At 42.8% G+C, this 26,737-nt stretch overlaps 1 protein-coding gene across 6 annotated transcripts in view; it reads right to left on the minus strand.

Annotated features, from left to right (window-relative positions):
* Positions 1–26,737, minus strand: part of LOC127435563 (genetic suppressor element 1-like) — a 66,991-nt gene that overhangs the window by 32,311 nt on the left and 7,943 nt on the right. For 5 of the 6 annotated variants that reach the window (XM_051689103.1, XM_051689104.1, XM_051689107.1 and 2 more), the window contains one exon: positions 8,213–8,410. In XM_051689103.1, the coding sequence (XP_051545063.1) occupies positions 8,213–8,408 (196 nt within the window). In that variant the 5' untranslated portion in view covers positions 8,409–8,410. Of the gene's footprint in view, positions 1–8,212; positions 8,411–11,217; positions 11,327–26,737 lie in introns of those variants that run through there. The other variant, XM_051689105.1, reaches the window with a different exon arrangement.

Here is a 26,737-nt window from a genome sequence, read left to right on the forward strand (position 1 = left end):
CACACCTCAAAAAGCCATAAAATGCCATGAGAAAAACTGCTTCTAAAACAGTGTCATCGAATTTAGAAAAACAACCTGCTCTGAGAGTGGAAATAAGGAGGTGTAGAATGTCTAAAGTGATTGAAAGCCATTTGTCGGGAATGGTAGGGGAGATTTTTCTGATACCTCTTAGAATTAGCTGGATGGATGAAAAGGAGAAAAGACTAGGGAATTCAGGTGAATGACATCTAAGCATGAAACTGAATGCCCGCCACCATTTTATTAATGGATGAAGGTTTCAATAATCAGACGTTAAAACAGAAAGCAATGAAAGCACAGACAGTTGACACTAACACTGGGAAAAAAGGGGTCTTGTGAGAGTTGCAAAATGAAGAATATTAAAATCAAGCGGAATCATAAGCTTTGACCATGCCTTGTCAAATCTTTAGCAGAATCAAGCAGGGACAAAAGGGATGGGTTTAGTCAAGCAGAAGGTCCGCTAGCGGAGGACATGGCACTGGGAGATCGCTGGCTGACAGGCAGGGGTGATGAAACTCCTGAAAACGAAAGCAAGACAAGAGTCAGCAATGGAATTGTGAAAACCAGGGATGTGTTGCGCTGTGAGTATGAACTTACAATTAATGATCTGCCAAGTAAGGTGTCTCAATAGAGACATGATCATACCGCAAGAAGATCGACCTTTGTTGATTACAACTCAGCTGTTGTCACAATAAACAACAACGTGTTTACGTGACCATTGGGAGCCCCATAGGATGCTGGCTACCACGATGGGATACATTTCAAAGAGAGCAATGAAAACAAATTGCTAACTAGCACTTTAAATTCTGTTGGCCAGCTCCCCGTGAACCACAGCCCATCAAAGTAGCCCCGAAGCTGATGGAGGGAGCTGCATCAGTAAAAAAAAAGACAGGGAGTCAGAGGATTCGGGAATGTCATTATAGAAAAAAGAAATGCCATTCCATTGTTTGAAAAACAAAATTTAAGGTTGGATTGACAGCCTTTGTTTAGGGTAACCTTATCTGACAAGTTGGCCACAGAATGGGCTACGGTGAGAAGGCAGGAGATGAATGAACAGCCTTGGGGTTTAATACGCATGCAAAATTGAGATGCCTTAAAAGAGACAGAAGGTCGCGTTTAGAGATGTCGTTGGAGTGAATAATAAAATCACAAAAAGTTCTGATTCGGTCCAATTTATCTGGGGGTAAAGAAGCCTGCATTTTTACGGTATCGAGTGTGATCCTAGAAATTCCAGGGAAGTAGAGGGACCCATAGTTTTCTAGGGAGAGGGGAACACCCAGCTCCTGAAAATAATATTTCAAAATGTCCAACATGGGGCTGCCAATCAGCAGAAAGTCATCCAACAAATGTAAAACGAAAGGGAGCCTGTTCAGTAAGATCCAACACAAAGCTTCTGAAAAAAAAAAATTGAAGATGTGTGGACTGCTACGGCAGCCGAATGTGAGTCTGGCTGCAAAATAGAACTTGGACTGCCATTTAATGCCAAAGAGGGGCCAATCTGAAGGGTGAATAGTCAAGATTTTGAAGGCATCTTTAATATCAGCCTTGGCCAAAAGAGCTCCCTAGCCTGCTACTTTGATCAATTTGACAGCATGATCTATGGTGGCATAGTGAACGGAAAACTGCTCGAGGGCAATTAGAGAGTTAACGCTGGGAAAATGCCCAGACCTGGGTGCCGACATATCAAAGATGAATCTTTTCTTACCTGAGTACTTACGAGTGGCTAAACCAATTGGATTTATTCTGAAGCAAGAAAAAGGGGGGTGGGGTGGGTGGGGGGTGGGTACTGAAGGGGCCAATGAGGTATCTTTTACTCAGTTCATTTCACTCAAGTCAGAAACTACAGTCAGTTCAATAACAGCTGATTGCAAATTTTTGCAAATCTACGAATGTGGTGTCCGGGTGGGAAGATAGAAAGTGAGAGAGAGCAGGGACATTTATTGGAGTGGAGGGGATGAGAGTTAATTTTTCTGAGGGGGAAATCTCCATCTTCCCAGCGTTGGTCTGAACCGGCGAGGGCACACGGACTTTGGATGGGGGTCTTTGCAAACACTACATACATGGAGAAAAAACAATAAGGAAACGTGCAAAGAGCTTCATTGAAATTATTGCAAATAGGAGTAGTATTGAAATATTCGATTGAGCATCCTCTCTTGTCCTTATGTCTTACTGCATTGTCTCTAGGAGAAGTGTAGGGTACAACAGTCTTTGGTCAGCAGAGTGGCCATAAGAGCTTCAAATAGAGCAAGTAAGCATGCAGTGTCCGTTGAAATGCCTTATAAGGAGTTACGTGTTGGTAACAGACCAGTCCAGTTCAGTTGGGTAATGAACATAGCCGATTTTGCGAAAAAGGGTTTGTGGTACTCGTAAATAAAGTCCCTCCATACCTCTGATTGAATTCCGGTATCATACCTAAATAGCAGTCAAGTTCTTCCCTCCGCTCGGGATAAACACTGCAGATAACAATGTCAAAAACAACCACAAACTCACTAAACGAGAGGTTGCGGAATAATCTCTGATCATATGACTTGAGAACTATTGCTACGTCTCCGCAATCCACCAACCGCCGATCGCATTCAGGAGATGGGAGTAAGAGGGAGGCTAAATTAACGTCTTAACCTTGGATGATGTTTGATCTCAGTGTGGCTGATACAGAAGCAGCAGCTGGAGAAATGAAACTCCTACCTGATGGAGGAGCAGGGATAGAACTTGCATGGGAGAAATGCAAAGCAGCATTAGATGGCAGAACTTCTGGCAGAAAAGGCACGGAAGATGGGGCTGAATTTGGCATTGTCAGATGAATGGAAGTTGAAGTTAGCAGAGCAGGTTGAGGAGTTTCCAGGGATTGCAATCTGGAGTCAAAAGTTTTGACGCGTCGGCTAGAGAACACACGGCCTCCAGGATGTAGTCTTGACCTCCGGCCGATGAAGTTGAAGGAGCGGCTGGGTAAGGAGTAGATTTCTTGTTTGGCTGAGAACGAATAGGGGATCTTGATTTTCTCCCTGCAGATTTTGCAGCAGGAACGGATGCTGGCAGGGAAGATGGGTGATCATCTGCCACCATCAGAGGACGTTTAGAGCGAGTTTGTTGATTTTGGACCTGGATAGGTCGGGATTCACTGGAATGCTACAACTTGACAGTATTTCCATGATCTTCGCAAGTGGCCAGTTGTCCCAAAAAGAAGCCGATTGTTGTAATTGTAAGCTGCGATGAGGAGCAGGAATGTCCTGGTGAGTAGGAATAGAATTCGGAATAACGTCTGTATCTGCAGTATCTGCATGTTCTTCTATAGAAGAGAAGGACTCTGAATCAGACATGGTGTGGCGGATGAATGAATTGCCACGTTGGCACCTGAAGGCAGCAAAGTGGTTGACTGCTGGCAGACCTTTAAAGTGAAAGGTGAGCAGTGATTGGTTAAAAAAAAGTATGAATAAAACGATGACATGTACCGCGTGAGTCTCCCTGACAGAACTACCGCTTACGCTTCTATTTCTGGTGTCATTTCAATGCAAAATCCATTTCATTGAGTCTTTAAATCCTATAATCCTCAAAATTTGTAGATCTACGCTGAATTTTACATCACATTTAGTACAGTAGTTTAAAATCATTAAAAACATGATCTAAGAACTCGCTGTAGTATGTAATGGGCAGTATCAGAAAAGGCACTGTGTATGTTTATGTGTGTATGTGTGTTGCTCTTGTTTTTTTGTTGTTGTTTTTTTTAAATTACAGAGACAGATGGGTGAATAAATGTTGTGCCAGCCATCTGAAATGAGGCAAACCCATATGCAAATATTATTCAAATCTATTCACAATTTGTTGACAGGAACTACCACCCACACTTACACACACACACACACACACACACACACACACCACACATGCTGAGCAAAGTATGGCAGTCTATATTACAAGAATGCATATGCCCAACATGCTCGTTTACATCCCACAGCAAGGGTGCTTTCACACTTGGTTCGACTGCTTGGACCGAACCTGAGTTCGTTTCCTTCCCCCTCCCCCTGCTGGTCTCTGTTCACATCATATTTTTTGGGTCTGAAACACGGTCCAATTACGTCACCAACGTGAGTACAAGTGGCAGCTATTTACCACAGTAACTAGGTAACAACTCGAGAAGATGTCACTGTGTTAATTGAAGTATTAAAGTTTGTCTCTTTGGTTATACCACGAAAACTTGCCATGCACAGAACAACACATGTGTTTGTCTCCCACGGATGCATTGAATGTGCAATGATGTGATGAATGTTAGCGTTTGTCTGCCACGAGCCCGCGGATGTGTTGCAAGTGATGTGAAGAATGTGAGCTGCTCTCTGAAGGCGGTGTATTTGGGCACAAGCAGGTAGGAGAAATGCATTATACCATAATAATTGCAATCGAGAGCCAGCAAAAATGCAAATTAAACAAATTAAACGTCTGGTGAGCTCAGACATAACGTCGGCTGACGTCATCTTCAAAGAGGACTGGGAGGTGAGCTCAGACGTAACGTCGGCTGATGTCATCTTCAAAGAGGACTGGGAGGTGAGCTCAGACGTGACGTCAGCTGACATCATCTTCAAAGAGGACTGGGAGGTGAGCTCAGACGTGAAGTCAGCTGACGTCATCTTAAAAGAGGACTGGGAGGTGAGCTCAGACGTAATGCTGGCTGACGTCATCTTCAAAGAGTACTGGGAGTTGAGCTCAGACATGACATCAGCTGACATCACTTCAAAGAAGACTGGTAGGCGAGCTCAGATTTGACGTTGGCTGACATAATCTTCAAAGAGGACTGGGAGGTGAGCTCAGATGTAACATCGGCTGACATCAACGCCGAAGAAGACTGGGAGGTGAGCTCCGACATGACGTCGGATCATGTCACTGTCAAAGAGGACAGGGAGTTAAGTTCAGACAGGATGTCGGCTGATGTCATCATCAAAGAGGATTGGGAGGAGAGCTCAGATGGGACATCAGCTGATGTCATCATCAAAGAGGACTGGGAGGTAAGTTCAGACCGGACGTCAGCTGATGTAATCGTCAAAGAGGATTTGGAGGTGAGCTCAGATGGGACATCGGCTGATGTCATTGTCAAAGAGGACTGGGAGGTGAGCTTAGATATGACATTGGCTGATATCATCAAAAAGGAGGACTGGCTCAGCTGCCACTGTCGCATCATCAAAGATGATAGGAGGTGAGCTTAGACCTGCTATCGATTTCCATAGATGGGACTTCGGCTGTTGCATTGTCAAAGACGACTGAGAGGTGAGCTCAGACCTGCCATCGCCAGAGGTGACACTGCAGGTTAGCTTAGAAATTACACCGCCTGTCCTACGCCCTAATAACCTGATCTACAACCTGGGACTTTTATGGACTTGAATCTACAGATTGACAGCTGCATGATTGTCTGTCGGGTTAACCAGCTTGCCTTTGACAAGGTCATGGTCTTCACCTTGTTATTTCGTCCCCTGTTGGACATTTTGTAGAGGGAGATTCCCCAGATGCTGCTGTCTCCTGGTCAGGTAAATGCAGCTGTGTTGATGCTTGAGTCCCATTAAGTCACCAACAACAACATGACACAGCTCATTCAGATTGTACCAACTAAGCTTATCGTTCCACACTTCCAGTGTCTCCTACTCGTAATCGAGGAGAAAGTGGATTCATGCCAGCAGCACAAGAGGAGACCACTTCGACACCCACATAGAATTCTGACCATTTTTAAAAGAAGAAAGTGAGAAGAACCATCCGGCCAACATATTCCAAGGTGATCCAGAAGTTGGCCTCATTGCACTGGGCATCTCAGACCCTGGAAGTGTCTGACAGTGAAAGTGACCAGTCACCAGTGGAAGAAGATCCTTAGCAGAAGTAAGATGACTCAGGCTCAGAAACGAAGTGGGATCAGTTGTGAGCTGTCCCATAATCTGGTCAGTCATCAGTCTCTGGGCCCTGACACAGCTGAAGCGATGATGAGCAATCAACTGTATCCTCGTGCATTGTGTGCAAAAAAAAAGTGCATTTAAAAAATAGATTTTTTTTTTGTATCACAGATTGCAGGTGTGCAACAAAAAAATTTGTGTTCAAAACATTTTTTTTTTACAGTAGCTGCATCACTGGACTACATATGCAGCTTTGCAAATAAAATAAAAATAAAAGGTGCAGCAAAAACAAATGGTGCACGTGTTTTTATGTACAATAAATAAACAAAACAATGGTAACATTAAACTGCTAATATTAAATGAACAATTATTTTCCAAAATATTTACTTCATTCAGATTTTTTTTCAATCTTTACTGGTTGTAGTGGCATTACTGGCTTTACTTGAAAACAAGGTATTAGAAACCATTATAACTGCAAATTGAATAACAACACATCCAGTTATTGGTACAGACATTTGAAGGTAACTCTATCACCCCCCTGAGATGTTTGTAAATAAAAACTATTATTGAAATATGGGGCAGTGTCAACTACAGTATGTTGGACCTGACAGCACATATTCTTGTGCCCCCAAGATCACAACCTATCCATTCTTGTGCTGTATAATGACATTTTCTTTTAAATAAATCATGTTATGCCTATAGAGTGGCATTTGGGTGCACGCTGGCCCTGGATGCAAATTACCAAAAATAACCACAAACCTGTGCATCTATGCACTGTTAATAACTAGACTTCCATTAGTTAATAAGTAAATACTGGTTCATATACTGCTATTTAACAAAGACCGAAAAAAATGCATTGAAATAATGGCCCCATTTCCACCTGGTATTAAGATGATTTTCGGGTGATCTGATCACATGTGGTCAGCCCTAAATACAGGTCTAAACAGGGTCTAAAACATTTTGTGATTGGATCACAGACAATTGACCACATACGAATGTGGTCAAAAACGCATGTGTCCACATCGAATGCGTCTCGGCCACAGCAAAGCACCACCCCTCACCTGTCAATCAACTGCTGCGCTAAAACAAGAGCTTAAACTCTGCTGTTTACGAGCGGCTTTAAAAGGAAATAACTGTCTGATCTAAAAATTTAAAAAAGCGGATACATACACAATCACGACAGCTTCACGGATCACCTTTAGTGTGTCTGATATCAACACAGATGACAAGCACGAACACCTGATGCCCTTTAATACAGGTAATCCACTAAAATAATGGATTCTGCTTGACATGTTGCATTTGTGCTTAGATTAAATTTCAACTGCATCTGGGAGAAACAGTGTGCCATTTTTTCTGACTTTGTTGTGCTTTAATATCATGCAGTAACACACTAACATAGTGATTGATGTATGTCGTCATGAAACAGAGCCCCTCCCCTCCACATCCGAAAACGAGTGGTCACAGGAGACACATTTAAATGACCAGGTGTAAACAACGATGTGTCTCACCTGACAACATGTGATCGGATCACCCGAGACCCATTTTAATACCAGGTGGAAACGGGGCCAATGGTATAGTGGGTGAGCTGTGTTCATTTCAACCTTGCTTTATAAAAACCGGATCATTCTGGCGAGATCAGTTGGTGGCTGTCGTACAAATCTATTTTCTGGCTACTTTATGTTTGATAGAAGAGTAGCAATAAATACGCAACTGCCAAATGTTTGGAAGAAATGTTCATGTTCTTAATTAACACAAAAAAATGTGGGTCAAAATTAACCAATTCCTAAGACATCATATTTTCATGGGACATTCCAGGTATTCCACAGTTAAGGAGTCTTTGACCATGTGAATTGAAATAGGCATCTAACTGAGGTTAGATGCCTACTTCAAAGCAAGGGACAATGGTCAATTGTTTGAACCAGCAAATTGTTCAGTATGCCTCACCACTCCGAACAACAAATATAGAGCTACATAGAGTAATATAGCAATATAGAGTACATAAAATTGCAAAAAAAAAAAAAAAAAAAAAAAAAAAAACATTTGAAAGTTTTAACATTTGATCCTTTTCCATTGTACTTGTTTGTGTGGGTAGGTTGTTGAGACATTTCATACATTACCAGCAAACATGAAAAATTCCCATATTACTGTTATACAGGGTTTTTTACACTGTCACTAAAAATTGCTACTTAATTTTAAATGAGTGTGAAACTCTTCAGAATTGAATGAAAGATTTATTAACCATTTAAAAATGTAAGTTATAAATAAAAGCATCATTACAGTTAATTTTCCTTGAAAAAATAGGTATAGAGGAAAGGAAAGGGAACACTCACCTCTTGGCTCTTCGGCTTGTTTGGCTAGTTTACGGAGAGCAGCAGCGAACCCGGAGTGTGCTGACTGTGATGCCGGGCTTCCGTTGGCTACCATTGCTCCACTGATGGGGGAGGGAGTCAGGGGGCTTACAGTCGCCATGGTGCATGGTGTGGTCGAGATCATTCCTGCTAATGAGGACTTTGGGTTATGGCTCATACCTACAGGAAGAGAAAGACAGATTCAAGACAAATTCAGTTTCTGTTCAAACTTGAATTGTGAGCCAACAGCTCTGTGTGCTACCCAATGTGCTACATCTCTGAAATAATAATTAAATATTTATTATTACATGGCTGTCTGGAATTCTTTATTTTGATTGGTCAATCATAGCATTCTGCATTCTTCCCAAACCCAATGCAAATGCAAAGTTATAAAACTGACTTGAGCTTGGACCTAACGTTTTGTCAGGTCAAGTTCAGTTTGGATTAGGGCTGAAACGATTAATTGACGTTATCGACAACGTCGACAATAAAAAATTGTCAACAAATATTTTCGTTTTCGAATAGTCGTTTGAGCTCATTTAACGTAACACGAGATCACAAACTCTAATGATGACTCGTGAGAGCAGCACTGCAGCTCACGCCAAACTGAGGAGAGGAAGAATTACATGGCTCACAGTCCAGATGAACTCCAAAGCTTTCAAACAGCTTCAAGTGATGTAGATCGCAAAATATGAGGGAATTATATGTTCTGATCTAAGGGGGAGAGATTGAAACTGCATCCAGCTGATGCACACTGTCGTGGGGACGCTCATCCCTCGAGCGTGCATGCTTAATAAAGCTAGATTATAACATGATGGCTCGTGACTTATTGAATCATAATATACGTCACTGTGCATTTCTTATCGTGAAGAAAATTGGCAATACGCAGCTTTATTAATAAGAGAGAGTTTGTTTTTTTGTGAGTTAAAGATGGATTGAAGTGAACAGAAAGGTGAGAGAGGGTAGTCTTCACCCCATTATACACTGCAACAAAATATGTTTTTGATTTTGATATCTAAAACTCCATTAAAACAATTAACATTTACTTTAGCAGCTATACTGCAGAAGAAAAAATTGTTATCTGAGAATGTTGAATATAATATTAAAAATACAAATATTTTTACATACCTAAAAAAAGATGCATCCACCTGAGAAGCAGCATATATGATATTTAGACTTGCTTTTAGAGAATTGAATGTAAGTGTATTTTGTCTTTACTGCACTCGCAGAAGTATAACCAAGTGAAAAAATACACTTATATACAAAATACACTTATATTTAAAATACAATCTCTTAAAGCAGGTTAACATATCTTATATGTTGCTTCTCAAGTAAATGTATCTTGTTTTAAGGATTTTTAGACCATTTTAAATGATAAACAAAACAAAAACACTTGATAACAATAGGATTTTTTGCAGTGAATTTATTTACTGAATTAAACTTAATAAAGAGGTAGTCTTTATTGTTAGTAAACATGTTTAATACAACATTTTAAGTCGGGCACAAGCTAAATAATTTTTTGTGGTAATCAACATTATGCCACAAATGCTGTCGATTGAGCCTAACTTGCATTGAACCCGGAATATTCCTTAAACAGGTTTTGTTCAATTCAAATATATTATTTAATATGACGGAATCATCCTATTAGCCAACAAAAGTCATTTTTAACCTTTTAAGCTCTGATTGGCGTGCCGGGAAAAAAATAAATATCACAATATTAATAACTACAGTCTTGACCAACACAAAATAGATATCGTTTTAAAGCTTAGAAGCTGTACTTTACAGTGCATGTAGGCATTATGACAAAAACTGATCACGTGCTTTGAAATGCGAAGACAAATCAGAATTGCTCTGTTTTAATAATTTATTAATAATTTTGCACTGTATGAATTATTGTAATCAGTAAAAACATCAAACTGATCAAATAGCCATATGCCATATGTCATTGTTTTGCTCACAGACAACACTATAGCGAGTAATAGCTAAGTATATGTCTTTGACATACACGTTACATGTAAACAGGTGTTGCATATAAGCTGCGTTTTAGCTTGTAACTTTAAAAAAAAAATAAAGAGAACATAAAATATCACATACCATTACTTACAGTAGGTGACTCCCATTAAAACGAGCCCACACAAAAAGTAATTGGATGCATATATAATCCACACAAAGCACAATGTGCACACAGCACATAAAGTGTTAAAAACACATTAGCTTTCCTAGATCAGATGACTTCATCGGAAATGATGTAGTACGTTGTTCAATCATATTAGGATTCAGATTGCTGCAAGAGGTGGAAGTCATCCAAATATGGGCAGAGAGGATTGTTCACTCTAATTACATATGGCCACCAGGAGATGGTGCCAAGTACATGACACAGACTCAATGATGGCTCAGATTAGAACTGAATGAGATCTCATTACTCATGCTTTGGAGAGAGAGCATACCTTTAGTCATTGTTGTATTTGCATGTGTAATGACTTCTTATGTACAATTATTATGTTTTATTTGTTTGGAGAGGCTTTTGGACACTAGGATAAATTATTTTTGTAATGCTATAACTCTTGATTGCTTTGTCATATCAGCACAAAATTTTACTCAGTTGCAGGTGATATGATTGAAAAAAAAAAAAGCAGTTTTTCAGAGCCACCTTATTTACACCCAGATTTATATAATGCCAAATTAGAAAAAATAAGAAAAGAAAGTTTTTTTTTTTATTTTTCAGCAGTTTCTTAGGCTGAAAGTCTCATAATTTATCATAATCTATATCATTAAATAATTTGAAAAGGTTTCTTCAAAATAATACCAAACAATTGACCCTCCTTGTTTTATTTGTAGAGTTATAAGCCTTTAATTTTGGGCATGCCACTGAAACAGGAAATCTTTAAAAACACCTTCAGAGCTTAAAGGGTAATGGGACAGAACAAGTAGAAAAAGCTCTTTAAGCTAATAACTGCACATATTTTATAGCTGAAAGTCAATCTCACCAAACCAGTGGATGTTTTAAAGATGACCAGATGAGCAGGGTGACCATGGTCAGTGTGTAAAACGTAAAGTGTGCCTCTCATAAAGACTGTTGGATGCAAAAAAAACAACAACAACAAAAAAAAAACAAAAAAACAACAACAAAAACTCTCTGTATCACTTCCTTTTTTGTGTAACTCTCTCTCTCGCTCTCTCTCTCACTTACACCTCCAGTTATCACTCACTGCCAGCACTTCTCACAAAAACAAACAAAAGCTTGCTTTATCATGATAAACTCTGCTTCACCTCTTGCCCTCCTTCTGAACCCAACAAAACAATTAATAATGAACTTAGCACAGTTAGAAGATCTGGTAGCGACACCAGCCACAACTTCATTATGACTTAATGGAGCCTTACGCATCCAAACAGAGAACATGTGCTCAGATAGCATGGTTATAGTTTTGGTGAACACACTCAGGTTAACCTTAAATAGCAAAATCATAAAGCACCATTGCAAGATAAAATATTTGCAACTCATGATGAGAAACACTCTTGCTTAAACAGCATTTAATAAATGCTCAACAAAACATAAAGAACATGCATTTGAACGAACAGTTCCTATTTTACATGTCTCTTTCTATAAGACTTTCTATAAAGCCTGTATCATGAAAGTATGCATATATATAGCAATATAATACACATTGTAATGCATATAATATAATAAGGCATTTTCATAGGATAATTTGGGTCAAAGTTGTGATCCATTATAATAACACATGATGCATAATACACCACATTATGGTTATATAACATAAATACTGGGTGATCTCGTTAGCAGGGCTACACGATTATGACAAAAATCATAATAGTTTATTATTTCCCTTGATATTGTAATTGTGGTTAATTACCATAAATACAATTTACCTTAAAACACTTATTTTGGGTGGATCAACTGCATGCCTTATTTTGTATGTAGGCTACACATCTAAAACAAGCTGAGAACTGTATCTGAATTACTTTATAGCTCTTTCATCAATAAATGAAGACTAAAAGGGATAGTTCACCCAAAAATTAAAATTCTCTCATCATTTACTCACCCTCATGCCATCCCAGATGTGTATGACTTTCTTTCTTCTGCTGAACACAAACAAATATTTTTTGAAGAATATTTAAGCTCTGTAGGTACTCACAATGCAAGTGAATGGGTACCAACATTTTGAAGCTACAAAAAGTATATAAAGGTAGCATAAAAGTAATACATAAGACTCCAGTGGTTTAATCTATATCTTCAGAAGCGATTTTATAGGTGTATTATTATTTAAGTCCTCCCTGCCCAGTAAGTAGCGATATGCACCAAAAATGCGAGTCGCCAAAAACAAAAGAAGAAGAATGTAAAAGTGAAAGTGAAGATTTATAGTAAAAATGGACTTAAATATTAATCTGTTTCTCACCCACACCTATCATATCGCTTCTGAAGACATGGATTTAACTTATTAGATTAAAAAATGTAGGACTGGACTTGATTTTATCTATTCGGAACTGATTGTAATGCAATGTAATGTCATGTGAAGTCAACATGAAACAAGTGTGTGACCCATTTTACTTCTGTAATGTGACGTATTGCCAACTGAAAAGGAATATTCAAGGAAACAATGTAGGACGAAGGAAAAAGAATTATCCACTGGGAATCTCTATATGATCTCTATTCGAAAGGCGTTTTTTATTACATTTTTAATTTAAAAAATAAATTGTCCATGCATAACATGCCCACATGATTCATGCACAATAAGACTAGGAGAATGCGCTATATTATATCTCTATAATGCATTTTTTACATGCTACACAGAAGTGTCACCCACAGTCCTCATATACAGGATAATAAACAAATGCAGCCTGGTAATTTAAGCATATTGGCATCAAAAGAATCGCCATATGTGTTGCTTTCAAATCTTGTTAAGGGCTTATCAAACAAACCATCATATCAGGTGCTCGAGATACAGCTGTCTCCCTTTCACTCATTTACTTGCTACAAACACACCTCTGTCTTTTCTCTTCTCTGCATCTCCCCCATTTTCTCTCTCATTCTCTAGAGTAACATAACCAATCAACCTGCAACTGCCACATATACCTCTCCTCTTTTCCTCTCACACTTTTTCTCCTGGATAATGTCAATATGAGATAACGGACCCTGGTTGTTGTGTAAATGAGAAAAGCTAGAGGTATCTTCCTGCGAACACAATTTAGTTGCAATAGTCAATCAGAGAAATACACCCCCCTCAACACAGAAGAGAAGTGACGAGAGAGAACAAGGGAGGTCTGTAATAAGTTGAAGAGAGACAACATTTGTTTTCTCTACATGCTGCCTTAAAGGGATAAGTCACCCAAAAATGAAGATTCGGTCATCATTTACATACTCTCATATCATTCCAAACACCTAGTGCTTTCTAACATCAGTGGGACACAACAGAAGACATTTTGAAAAATGTTTATGCTGCTCTTTCCATACATTGAAGGCATTTAATGAACAGGGACTGTCAAGCTTTCGAAAGGACAAATACGCACTACAGAAGTATCGAAAAAATAGTTCATATGAATTCTGAATTATATAACAAGTTTTCTGAAGCCATACAATAGCTTTGGCTTCAAATATGAGGTTTTTAAGATTTATTTATGAGGAACAGACAAATTATGGTTGTTATTTACTGAATTCTTTTCTCCTGCACAGTAGCTCTCAAATCTAATTCACACTTCTACGCTTGCTGCATCGTTATGATTGTTACCCGTGTGATAATATATAGCATTTGGCATCATTGATGTCAAACCTATATGTCACATTTGAATATACCCAAACATGAGTTTTCCAATCTGCGTGATATGGGGAAAATTTTCAGCAAATAACAAGTTGTGTGAACTACTATTATGGGGCTTTTATGGAGCTTGTACTTCTCCTGTTGTGCTCCATGGAAGAAAGAATTTATTCAATTAATCAAATGAAAACAGAACAATTACTTTTCAACACACCACTGCATTATTTTTTATTAAATGAAGAGCTTCTATACTGATCCTCACACAATCCAAAACCCAAAATTTGAGTACTTTGATTTTAATTTTATTATTATTATTATTATTATTATTATTATTATTATTTGATATATTATTATCACTACTACTACTTCTACATTGAATATTACAATTTACTATACAGAAGTAATATATTTCTGTTGCATTTTTACAATGTCACGCATCTTATATGGAGCTTTTATTTTGCCATTTCGGAAGACGTTTTTTGACGGCTTCACTTCTCACCTCTAGATAAGCAGTTCGCTAAATGGGCTAATGTGCTTATTAACCCGCAAAAGTCTATGATTTAATTATATAAATATATAGTCTGCATGTGCTACATGCTTCACAGTGAATAAAGTGCTCTGCTCTTTGTCATTGGCCCCGTTTCCACCTGGTATTAAGATGCGTCTCGGGTGATCCGATCACATGTGGTCAGGTGAGACACATGGCTGTTTACACCTGGTCGTTTAAATGCGTCTCCTGTGACCACTTGTGTTCGGATTTGGAGGGGAGGGTCTCTGTTTCATGATGACACACATCAATCACTATATCAGTGTGTTACTGCATGATGTTAAAGCACAACAAAGTCAGAAAAGTCAAAGAATGCACAAAAAAATAACAGTGCGCTGTTTCTCCTAGATGCGGTTAAAATTTAATCTAAGCACAAATGCAACATGTCAAGCAGAATTATCCATTATTTTAGTGGATTACCTGTATTAAAGGAGCTTCAGGTGTTCGTGCTTGTCATCTGTATTGATATCAGATATCCGTGAAGCTGTCGTGATTGTGTATGTATCCGCTTTTTTACATTTTCAGATTAAACAATTATTTCCTTTTAATGTCGCTCGTAAACGGCAAAGTTTAAACTCTTGTTTTAGCACAGTGGTTGATTGACAGGTGAGGGGTAGCACTTCACTGCTGCTGGGATGCATACAGGACAGATTAGCATTTACACCTCAAATGTGATGTGGACGCATGTGTTTTTGACCACATTCGTATGTGGTTTCTATGATCCAATCACAAAATTTTAAGACCCCGTTTAGACCTGTATTTAGGGCTGACCACATGTGATCAGATCACCCAAAATGCATCTTAATACCAGGTGGAAACGGGGTCATTAATACACAGACAAAGCACGTGTGATGTTAATGATGCGGTTGGTGAATAAGCACCGGCTTCTCACATTCGCTTTCTGTTGAAGCACGCAGCTCACGCAGACTGTAAATTGCAGCCTTTTGTTGTTTAATCATCACACTAGGACATATCACAATTTTAATTTGATTAATTGTGCATTTATACATTAATTTCATCCCAAATATGTCAAATTCTGTGACATTCTGCATTTGTAGTTAATTCCGTTTTAATGACTGGATTCTGCAATTCTCTCCGTGTTTCTGCCACGTAGAAATCATAGGGCCATCAGATCTATATGTTTTCGGCATATATTAACGCCAAAGTATTCATAATATTTTTATCCAAGTAAATTAGGAATTTGAACCTGATCTCATGAATATTACTTGACTGTGGAGACATTTTTACAAAACTAGGGATGCTCGATATATCGGCGGCCGATATATTATGCCCATAATGGAATTACCGGCGATATTTTTGCAGATAATTTGTTATGGTTTATTTGCTTGCGGCTAAGAATCTTTGACTGTCTGCAGCATCTTTCCTTCAGGCAGGGACTCGGGCAGCTTGTTTTGGGTCTGGTTTTAATTCAGGATCATCTGCTGTAAGTAACAACATGCCATTTCCCATATTCTGTTTATGTTTCATGTGGCAATAAACGAAAACATGACAAAAATATGTATGTATGTTACTTGGGGGTGAATATTTTTGCTAGTGTTGGGTTCGAGTCCACATTAAAATGATCCCTATCTAAGGAAATAATATATACTGAGATTTATTTTTTGTCTCTATCTGCCGACTGGTTTGGGAAAATAATGAGTCAACACAGTAGTAAGCACTCACCGAGAAGTTACATCTCACGACTTGACTGCAAATGCTACATCTGAAAACATTGGAAAAGCCCACTGCTAAAATTAGGACCATTTAACACGGACATAATTGTTAATTCACGGAAAATGTAGGGCAGTTCTACACACTGCTTGTGCACCTAATACTCTGATGCATCCGTGTGTTATCGTTTTAAAAAATAAAAAGAGGTATCATAAAAATGTATTTAGTACTACCTTGAAGAAGCTATTTGGCAACAGATACTCTTATATATTCCACAAGACAAAATGGTAACTGAATTTAAACAAATGATCTAGTTCAAAAGTTTACATTCCCTTGGTTCTAAAAGGGTTAGTTCACCCAAAAAATGGAAATTCAGTAATTGTTTACTCACCCCTGTGTTGTTATAACTCCATATGACTTTCTTTCTTTTTCTTAACACAAAGAGAGAAATTGTGAAAAATAAAATTGTGCTCAGTGATGTCATAAAATGGCAGTTTATGGTGACCACCTCTTCAAGTTTCAAAAGAATACAAAAGTATAATTCAGGAGTCTAATAAGTTATTGTACGTGACTCATGTCTTGTTCTGAAGGATTACGATAAGGTTTGGTGAGAAACAAACTGAAATCGAATGTATTATTTAGTGGAAATCTTCAATGACCTTTGACTGCACGCGAGCTTTAGAGCTACTGGCACGAGAGTAAACCCTTTAATATGGTGTGTTGCTTTCTCGATGATTAATGTCTGTTTGTGTAATAATTGTTCATGAGTCCCTGCTTTGTCCTGAGCTGTGAAGCTGCCCACATTTCTTAAGAAAAATACTGTACATTCTTTGGTTTCCCAGCATCTTCTGCACATTTGAGTTCTTCCCAATAGTGGCTAAATGATATAGACATCCTACTTTTGACACTTAGGACAACTGATGGACACATACACAACTATTACTAAAGGTGCAAACATTCATTGAAGCTCAGGAAGGCAACACAAGAACCAAGAACCAAACAGGATGATTTTTGTAAGTTACAGTACATTTTGTGTAATGTTGCTTTTGAAGGCCAGAACTACATAAAATATATAATCTTTTATCTCTTATATTTGCATACATTCTGAAAGGGGTGTGAAAACATATAGGCCTAAAACAAAAGGGGTATACAAACTTCTGCAATATATAGTTTGTGAAAATTTATATTTGGTTTTATATTTTGTTTTTCACTATTTAACCACATTTTAGCTTTTTTTCATTTACAAATTCCACGTAGCCTATTCTATCCAAATAATTTCATATTGCATGTGTAATTATGAGTAGACTTTTCATATCATCATTTTAACACAAAATTCACAACATTGGAACCTAAAATTCAAAATACAACCCCCACATCTCAACATTTAAAGGAATATTCCAGGTTCAATACAAGTTAAGCTCAATCAACAGCATTTGTGGCTTAATATTGATTATCACACAAATGAATTTAGACTCGTCTCTCCTTTTCTTTAAAAAATGCACAAATCGAGGTTGCAGTGAGGCACTTCAAATGGAAGTGAATGGGGAAAATGAAAGTGAATGTGGCCAATTTTTAGAGGGTTTAAACAAAGAGATGTGTAGCTTATCATTTTATAAAAGCACTTGCGTTAATTCTTCTGTTAAAACTCTTGTATTATTTTAGCTGTAAAGTTGTTTAAATTGTCATATTTATGGTCGTTTTAGGGTTTTAGGGTTTGTTGACATACATCGTCATGGCTTTTGTAAAATTGTAAGTTGTAAATTTGGCTGTAACTTTACACAGAAAAGGTTAGTAAGCGATTTTATCCCACTAAAATCATGTTTACACGCATATTCTTTATGTCTTGTGGTTATACTTTTGAAACAATCAGTATTTTAACATTCAAAAATTGGCCCCATTCACTTCCATTATAAGTGCCTTAATGGAACCTTGATTTTTGCTTTTTTTAAAGAAAAGGAGGGACGAGTCGAAATACATTTTTGTGGTAATCAACATTATGCCACAAATGCTGTGTTTTAGTATGGCACACAACCTTATTAAAAAGGGTTCATTAAAGGTCTAGAATGCTTAATAAAATATTCCACACCATAACAAATTAATACACACAAAGACACATTCACACACACACACCTCCAAACCACTAATCCCTGATCTAGCAAGATTTAATCCTGTGGCTTATTACCATCATACTTTGAGTATAGTCACATACATAAACACAAAAATGCATACAGTATAAACATCTTCAGTTCACTACCTAGCCCCAAAACAGCCCGAATGGCTAACTTATAATTGTCTCTGTATTAAGAAAGTATTTTAACACTGAAAATATTACACACATCCTCTTTAAGATGGCTTTCTAAAAGCATTTAAGGTGTGCTTTGTGAAGATGAAATCCTGCCACGTTCATTTTCCCAGAGGTTTTATCTGTGGTACGAGTCAGCAAAAACAGTCCCATAGTCCTCTGCTCCCCACTGCCTCTCTAATAAGCTTGTTCATTAGACAGTCGGCCAATGCAAATTGACCCAGCCCTTGTCGACATGACCAGCTCATGTAAATTCAATGGGAGAAACAGCAGGGATAAAAGACTGTGTGATGGATGATGTGTCAAAGGGCTTTGTCAGGCACAAATGAACACTCTCATTCAGACACACACATGTCCATAATGGTGACAGACAAGCAGTGATGCATGGGGGCGGCTACATGGATCTGCTACCCTTGGCATTCATTAAGACTAGATAAAGCACCACACACACACACCTGCCTTCTGCTCATTAACCCCAGTGTATGTATGTGTGTGTTTCACTGACAACATTAAAGATGGATGGGGACTAAGACAGTACTAATACTTTCAGAGTGAAATGCACTAATTGGTTTTGACTACAATAGATATTGATCACTAGAGTTAACTAGAGTGGAAGCTGAACACAAAGGTTCAGGACCACAAGGTTGTAGATATTAGGGCCGAAATGTCCTGGTTACTTTCGTAACCTCCGTTCCCTGATGGAGGGAATGAGACGTTGTGTCAATGTAGTGACACTAGGGGTCACTCTTGGGAGCCTGAAACACCTCTGATCTTTGAAAAAAGGACAATGGGAATTGGCGAGTGGAATTTGCATACCACTCCCCCGAACATACGGGTATAAAAGGAGCTGGTATGCAACCACTCATTCAGGTTTTGTGCTGAGGAGCCGAGACAAGGTCCCAGCCATTTCAGCGGGTAGTCCAGCATTGTGGCAGGAGGGACACAACATCTCGTTCCCTCCATCAGGGAACGGAGGTTACGAAAGTAACCAGGAGGTTCCCTATCTGTCACTCACTCTACGTTGTGTCGATGTAGTAACACTAGGGGTCCCTATACGAAACGGCACAACTAGCTGAACTGTGTTACGTGAACTGGCGGTGCGAGACAGGCAGACCACTGTGTGCCTCGTAGCCAGCACACCAGGCCGACACGTAACCTCCCCCAACGCTGTTATGAGCGTCGAACGGCCCTTCGGGGACAAGTCAACTGCCCAAAGGATAGGGACAGGCTAGCCCAGTCGTGGCCTCTTTTTTCTCTCCCTAAAAAAAGAGTGAAATTTGTTAACTGACTGGGGCCACCAGTGTCTATGTCGGGGGGGGGTGTCACTCCCAAGGGGAAGACACCGCGGAGACCACACCCCACCTGGGGGGGGGGGGGGGGATTTTGAGTGGAAATATGTCACATGGTCTTGCCGAGCCTTGTCGGAAATGTGTCATGTGGAGAAGTCCTACCCAACAAGGGAGGAGTTTCTACAAACATGGTGACTGGGGCAGAGGGGCCTCTGCCCAAGGAAGACGCAGTTTACCAACAGGGAAACGATTTAGCGGAAGATATACGTAGCATGGTGTCACCTATGGGGAACCAACACATGCGGAGCACCTACCCCAGTACAGGGCTTAGTTTGCACATGTACTGAGCCGGCAGTGAGTTTCTCCGCAAACTCATCTGCCACAGGGCTAGGAGGAAGTCATCCAGGGAACACACTTTGTGAACACTACTGGGAGTCAACAGCGCACGTCTTCAGCTCAAGGGAGGTGAAAGGCGCTATGCGCTAGCGATACACCCGGCCAGCTGTCCCGGACTTACCTGTTCGTACCTAGCAAGACACAGGACGAAACCGGCTCAACCAGGAGATTGTAGAACCTCGCAAAGGTGTTGGGTATTGCCAAGCCCGCTGCTCTGCAACTGTCTGTTAGAGAGGCACCACCGGTCAAGGCCCAAGAGGCCGCCACACTCCTGGTAGAAAGGGCTAGTATCCCTGCAGGGGGCGGCATGTCCTGAGCGTGATTTGCCATTGCTATGGCGTCAATGACCCAGTGGGCGATCCTCTGCTTGGAGAGAGCGCTTCCTTTCCGCTGTCCACCAAGGCAGACAAAGAGCTGCTCAGATACTCTAAAGCTCTGCATGTGGTCCAAATAGATGCGTAAAGCACGCACTGGACACAGCAACGTCAGGGCTGGGTCTGCCTCCTCCTGGGGCAGCGCTTGCAGATTCACCACCTGATCCCTAAATGGGGTCGTGGGAACCTTGGGCACATAGCCCAGTCGGGGTCTCAGGATCACGTGAGAGTAGCCCAGACCGAACTCCAGGCATGTTTCGCTGAGAGAGAACGCTTGCAGGTCTCCTACTCTCTTGATGGAAGTGAGCGCAGTCAGGAGGGCAGTCTTTAAAGAGAGTGACTTAAGCACGGCTGACTCCATGGGCTCAAAGGGGGCTCCCCGTTGACCCTGAAGAACTACAGAGAGGTCCCATGAGGGAATGAGGCACAGTCTAGAGGGATTTAACCTCCTGGCGCCTCTCAGGAACCTGATGATCAGGTCGTGCTTCCCTAAGGACTTACTGTCCACTGTGTCATGGTGTGCCGCTATAGCGGCTACATACACCTTCAAGGTGGAGGGGGACAGCCGCCCCTCCAACCTCTCCTGCAGGAAGGAAAGCACCGATCCGACTACACATCTCTGGGGATCTTCGCATCGGGAAGAACACCACTTAGCAAACAGACACCACTTCAAGGCATACAGGCACCTCGTAGAGGGAGCCCTAACCTGAGTGATCATGTCTACCACTGCGGGTGGTAGGCCACTTAAGTCTTCTGCATCCCATCCAGGGGCCAGACATGGAGATTCCAGAAGTTTGGTTGCAGGTGCCAAATGGTGCCCCATCCCTGAGAAAGAAGATCCTTCCTCAGGGGAATTCGCCGGGGGGGGGGGGGGCGGGGAGGCTGTCGCAAGGAGCGTGAGGTCCGAGAACCACATCTGGGTGGGCCAGTAGGGTGCTACTAGGACGACCTGCTCCTCATCCTCCCTGACCTTGCACAGGGTCTGTGCAAGTAGGCTCACTGGGGGAAACGCATATTTGCGCAGTCCAGGGGGCCAGCAGTGTGCCAGCGCGTCTATACTGAGCGGTGCCTCGGTCAGGGCATACCAGAGCAGGCAGTGGGAGGATTCTCGGGAAGCGAACAGGTCTATCTGTGCCTGCCCGAATCGACTCCAAATCGGCTGGACCACCTGAGGGTGGAGTCTCCACTCTCCCCTGAGGGTAACCTCTCATGACAGCACGTCCGCTGCAGTGTTGAGGTCACCCGATGTGAGTGGCTCGCAGCGACTTGAGGTGCTGCTGACTCCAGAGGAGGAGACGGCGGGTGAGTTGTGACATACAACGGGAGCGTAAACTGCCTTGACGGTTGATTTATGCCACCGTTGCCGTGTTGTCTGTCCGAACTAAAACATGCTTGCCCTGGATCAATGGCTTGCCAACAACTCGAGGCAGTTGATGTGCCAACATAGCCGCGGGCCTGTCCAGGAGCCGGCGGCTGTGTGCCCGTTGCATACAGCGCCCCAGCCCATTTTGGAGGCGTCTGTCGTAACCACGATGCACCCGGAGACCTGCTCTAGGGGAACGCCTGCCCATAGAAATGTGAGGTCAGTCCAAGGGCTGAAAAGGCGGCGACAGATCAGCATGATGGCCACGCGATGTGTCCCGTGGCGCCATGCCCATCTTTGGACTCGAGTCTGGAGCCAGTGCTGAAGCAGTCTCATATGCATCAACCCGAGTGGTGTGGCCACCACTGAGGATGACATATGCCCCAGGAGCCTCTGAAACAGTTTCAGTGGAACCGCTGTCTTCTGTCTGAACGCCTTCAAACAGGTCAGCACCGACTGTGCGCGCTTGTTCGTGAGGCGCGCTGTCATCGAGACTGAGTCCAACTCCAAGCTGAGAAAAGAGATGCTCTGAACCGGGAGGAGCTTGCTCTTTTCCCGGTTGACCCGAAGCCCTAGTCGGCTGAGGTGCGAGAGCACCAGGTCCCTGTGCGCACACAACACATCCCAAGAGTGAGCTAGGATTAGCCAGTCATCAAGATAGTTGAGGATGCGAATGCCCACTTCCCTTAACGGGGCAAGGGCTGCCTCTGCGAAGATGCTAGGGGACAAGGACAGGCGAAAGGGAGGACCTTGTACTGATACGCCTGACCCTCAAATGCAAACCGCAGGAAAGGTCTGTGTCGAGATAGAATAGAGATGTGGATGTACGGGTCCTTCAGGTCTACCGCCGAGAACCAATCTTGATGCCGAACGCTCGCTAGAATGCGTTTTTGCGTCAGCATCTTGAACGGGATTCTGTGTAAAGCACGGTTCAGTACTCGCAGGTCCAAGATTGGCTGCAACCCACCGCTTTCTTCGGTACAATGAAGTAGGGGCTGTAAAACCCCTTCTTCATCTCGGCTAGAGGGACAGGCTCTATCGCACCCTTCTGTAGGTAGCAATTTCCGCGTGTAAGGTAGCGGCGTTCTCGCCCTTCACCGAGGTGAAGTGGACGCCGCTGAACCCGGGCGGATGCCTGGAGAACTGAATCACGTAGCCGAGTCGGACGGTCCGGATCAGCCATCGTGACGGGTTGGAAAGCGCAAGCCACGCGGCCAAGCTCCGGGCGAGGGGGACCAAGGGGACAATCTTGTCGGACGTACCGGCAGGTGGGGCCTCGCGGCGGGGTGGAGCCTGAGGTGCCACGTCGTGCCATGGCCGTGCTGAGTTCAGGGACATCAAAGCACTTACCTGGCTCCTTGTGACCACCCCCGGAACAACCTGGGACAGGGGAGGAAGAGGTTCATCCTCGTGACCCCTGGAGACCGTTACATTGGGGGCGGATTTGTGCCACAGCTAGGCGCGTAGGGGCAGGAAGGCCGCCACTGGAGCGCCAAACCTGCCGAAATGGAATGGTGGACAGTGGTCGTGATGACGGCCGTGCGCACCAGGTATGTGACCCAGGGAACAAGGAAAAAGCTCTTTTGCTGAACTTTTGGGTACCGCAGCCACTTGGGCATGCGGCAAAATTAAATGAAAAGGTAACAAAAGATTCTCCTCCCGGCCCTCCACCGGGGGATGGAGTGGTCTGCTTACCAGCTCCAGAGCAGCGGGTTTCCTCGGCCTTGGGTCGCCCGTCTCAGGGGCGCTTCGAAGCCTTTCTCGGGTTCTTGGCAGCCAGCCATGAGACGGCTGGCGTCTGCTTCCTGCGGTGGGCTCCACGCCGAGGCCGGGCCACGGGGGCAGGCTGCGGCGGAGCTGGTGCAGTCACCACAGGAGGATGCTCTTGGCGACGAGCAGACGGGGTTCAGGATCTTGAGCTGCGCCGGGGCAGGATGTGTTGGATAGCTTCCATCTGCTGCTTAACCACCGAGAACTGCTGGGAAAAGTCCTCAACGGTGTCACTGAACAGGCCAACTTGGGAAATGGGGGCATCAAGGAACTGTGTCTTGTCGGCCTCTCTCATCTCGACCAGGTTGAGCCAAAGGTGGTGCTCCTGGACCACTATCGCCCGCCCAAGAGACCACGCCATGACCTTCGTCGCCCGGAGGGCGAGGTCGGTCACCGAGCGCAGTTCCTGCATCAATCCCGGGGCGGAACTATCCTCATGCAGTTCCTTTAGCGCCCTGTCTTGGTGGACTTGCAGGAGAGCATTGGTGTGCAGGGCAGAGGCGGCTTGTCCAGCGGCACCATAGGCTTTGGCCGTCAGGGACAACATGAACCTACAGGCCCTGGACGGGAGCTTCGGGCGCCCGCGCCAGGTGGCGGCACTCTGCGGGCATAGGTGCACCGTGAGCGCCTTATCCACCGGGGGGGATCACCGAATACCCCTTGGCCACCCCACCATCAAGGGTAGTGAGGGCGGGGGAGCTGACAGATTGGGACCGGGCAGTAAAAGGTGCCTCCCACGACCTTGTCAGCTCCTCGTGCACTTGCGGGAAGAAAGGAACTGGGGCGGGGCGTGGCTGTGAGCGGTGCCACGGGCCCAGGAACCAATCATCGAGCCCGGGAAAGCATGTCCGTCATCTCCGCGTCAGCCTGTGACTGGGCAACCGTACCAAAGGGGGGAAGCCCAGCTGAGGTTTCCGCATCCGACTGGACGAGCCCACTCGCCGATGCTGCGCTCGAGAGCTCATCACCTTCGCGGGCTCCAAAGAAGAGGTCGAACTCGCCCTTAGACGAGCCGGCGGACTCCTCAAACGAGTGTGCTAGGGAATGGGAGGAGGTGGTCCCATTGAGGTCCCCAAATCGCCCCCAGTGCTAGCCGCGCTGGCCTCATACCCGTGGGTAGAAGGACCGAGGCGGGGAGCCTCTGGGGTGGCTTGCTTTCTTATGAAGGTAAGCCGCGACCGCATCGTTGCCATGGACATGTTTTCGCAATGAGGACATGACCCATCCACGAATGATGTCTCCGCGTGGGTAGCGCCCAGACACGAAAGACAGCGATCGTGACGTCAGAAGGCGAGAGACAACGACCGCAACCAGGAATAACACACAAAAGGAAGGGCATATTTAAAAAGACATTCTGTGTGTGCCGCTCTTTTAGAGAAATATACTCTTTTTAGAATATACTCTTTATTTCTGCCGAAGCGCCCAAGGACATTCTCTGCAGTGTACCAGTGCAGAGGGGGAGAAACCGCTGAAATGCGTCATTAGATCCAGCAGAGGTTAATGAAAGCCGTGGGAATTCAGCTCAATGAGCATCGACCGTTCAGCTCCGAAGAGAAAATCTGAATGAGTGGTTGCATACCAGCTCCTTTTATACCCCTATGTTTGGGGGAGTGGTATGCAAATACCACTTGCCAATTCCCACTGGCCTTTTTTCAAGGATTTGCGTTAGCCTTGAGTGTCCTTAGTTGACTTCGTATTTATTCTTCAGGATCTGTTTCTGATAGCTGACTCTGTTAAATACAAACTGCTGATCAGGGTTGGACTTTCCTGTGATAACAAGTCTTCCCAATTTATTTGGAAAGGCTCACTCTGTTTATTCAGCCCCACACCAATGGTGTGCTACAAGGCTCAGTAATTGGCCCTCTACAGTTCTACATTAAGACCAGATCACTTTGTACTGTGAGCCAGTGTATGTGGCTTCTCTTTTACTGCTATGTCGATCATATTCAACAAAACATCTAATTTTTGTCGCCAATATGCCATTTTAGAACTCTCTGATATATTAGAAACCCCTCTGATATACGGCCTCAAGAGACTGAACAAGTTATTATATTTCAATAAAAGGTTACGAAGACTTTTTTCTTTGGAATAACATGCACTGAGGAAACATTCACAATAACACCAGGCACTTGTATTAAGAAGGTAAATAGGGTCTAGGGTGAACAATACTAGGCAATCCCAAGACTTCCCAATCAATGACTTTACCAAGCTTTTTTATTTACATCAGGTAAGGGTCTCAGAGCCATCCTATCTAGGTGCAAAAAAAAAAAAAACCTTATCCTCAACAGCCAGTTGTCCTTTCCTTGACCCTTCATATACTCAGTCATCATGACGTTCTAGTCATTTGATGACTAACACTTATTTTACACATCTAAAACAGTGTGACGACTTGTATTTGACCTCTGGAAATTCTTTTATGTTACATCATTTGCCAGGTCTCAACACTCGCTGCCCACAACTGCCTCAATCGAATTCAAGACACTGTTCCTGGAAGGGCTAGATCTTTGTCCCCTGAGGCCCATGGGCACATGTCTATTGAGACACATCAGTAATCCTAATATTAAGATTATACTGTGCATTCAGAGGTCCCTAGGGGCCTCAGTTTGCACTGTAATCTCCGATAACCCTTTTCCACCAAAATTTAGATGGATCTCGTGCTGAGCCTGTGCTCGGCTGGTTCAAGACCGAGGCAATTTAGAGCCTATTGTAAACCGGCTGCACCACACCACTGACTTAAATTCCAAATGGAGACGTAACGGGTTACGTGGCTGCATGGAAGTTTTATGTGACTATCTCACCTGTCCATAAACAAACATAGCATTTCACAGTGTTTGTATACAGCTTTAACTTCTGTTTTTCAGGACATATTTAAAAATACGGAGAAATACAATCCAATGTTATTACACTGCTCAACAAGATTGCACGAGACTGGCGCAGGAACCTGCCCCCGAACCATGTCGGTGGAAAAGTGCTATGAGGGGCCCTAATTTTAAGCTTGCACTGTATGCACTGCGGAGACTTTAA

The sequence above is a fragment of the Myxocyprinus asiaticus genome, chromosome 46, assembly GCF_019703515.2.
Source record: "Myxocyprinus asiaticus isolate MX2 ecotype Aquarium Trade chromosome 46, UBuf_Myxa_2, whole genome shotgun sequence".
NCBI classification, from domain to species: domain Eukaryota; kingdom Metazoa; phylum Chordata; class Actinopteri; order Cypriniformes; family Catostomidae; genus Myxocyprinus; species Myxocyprinus asiaticus.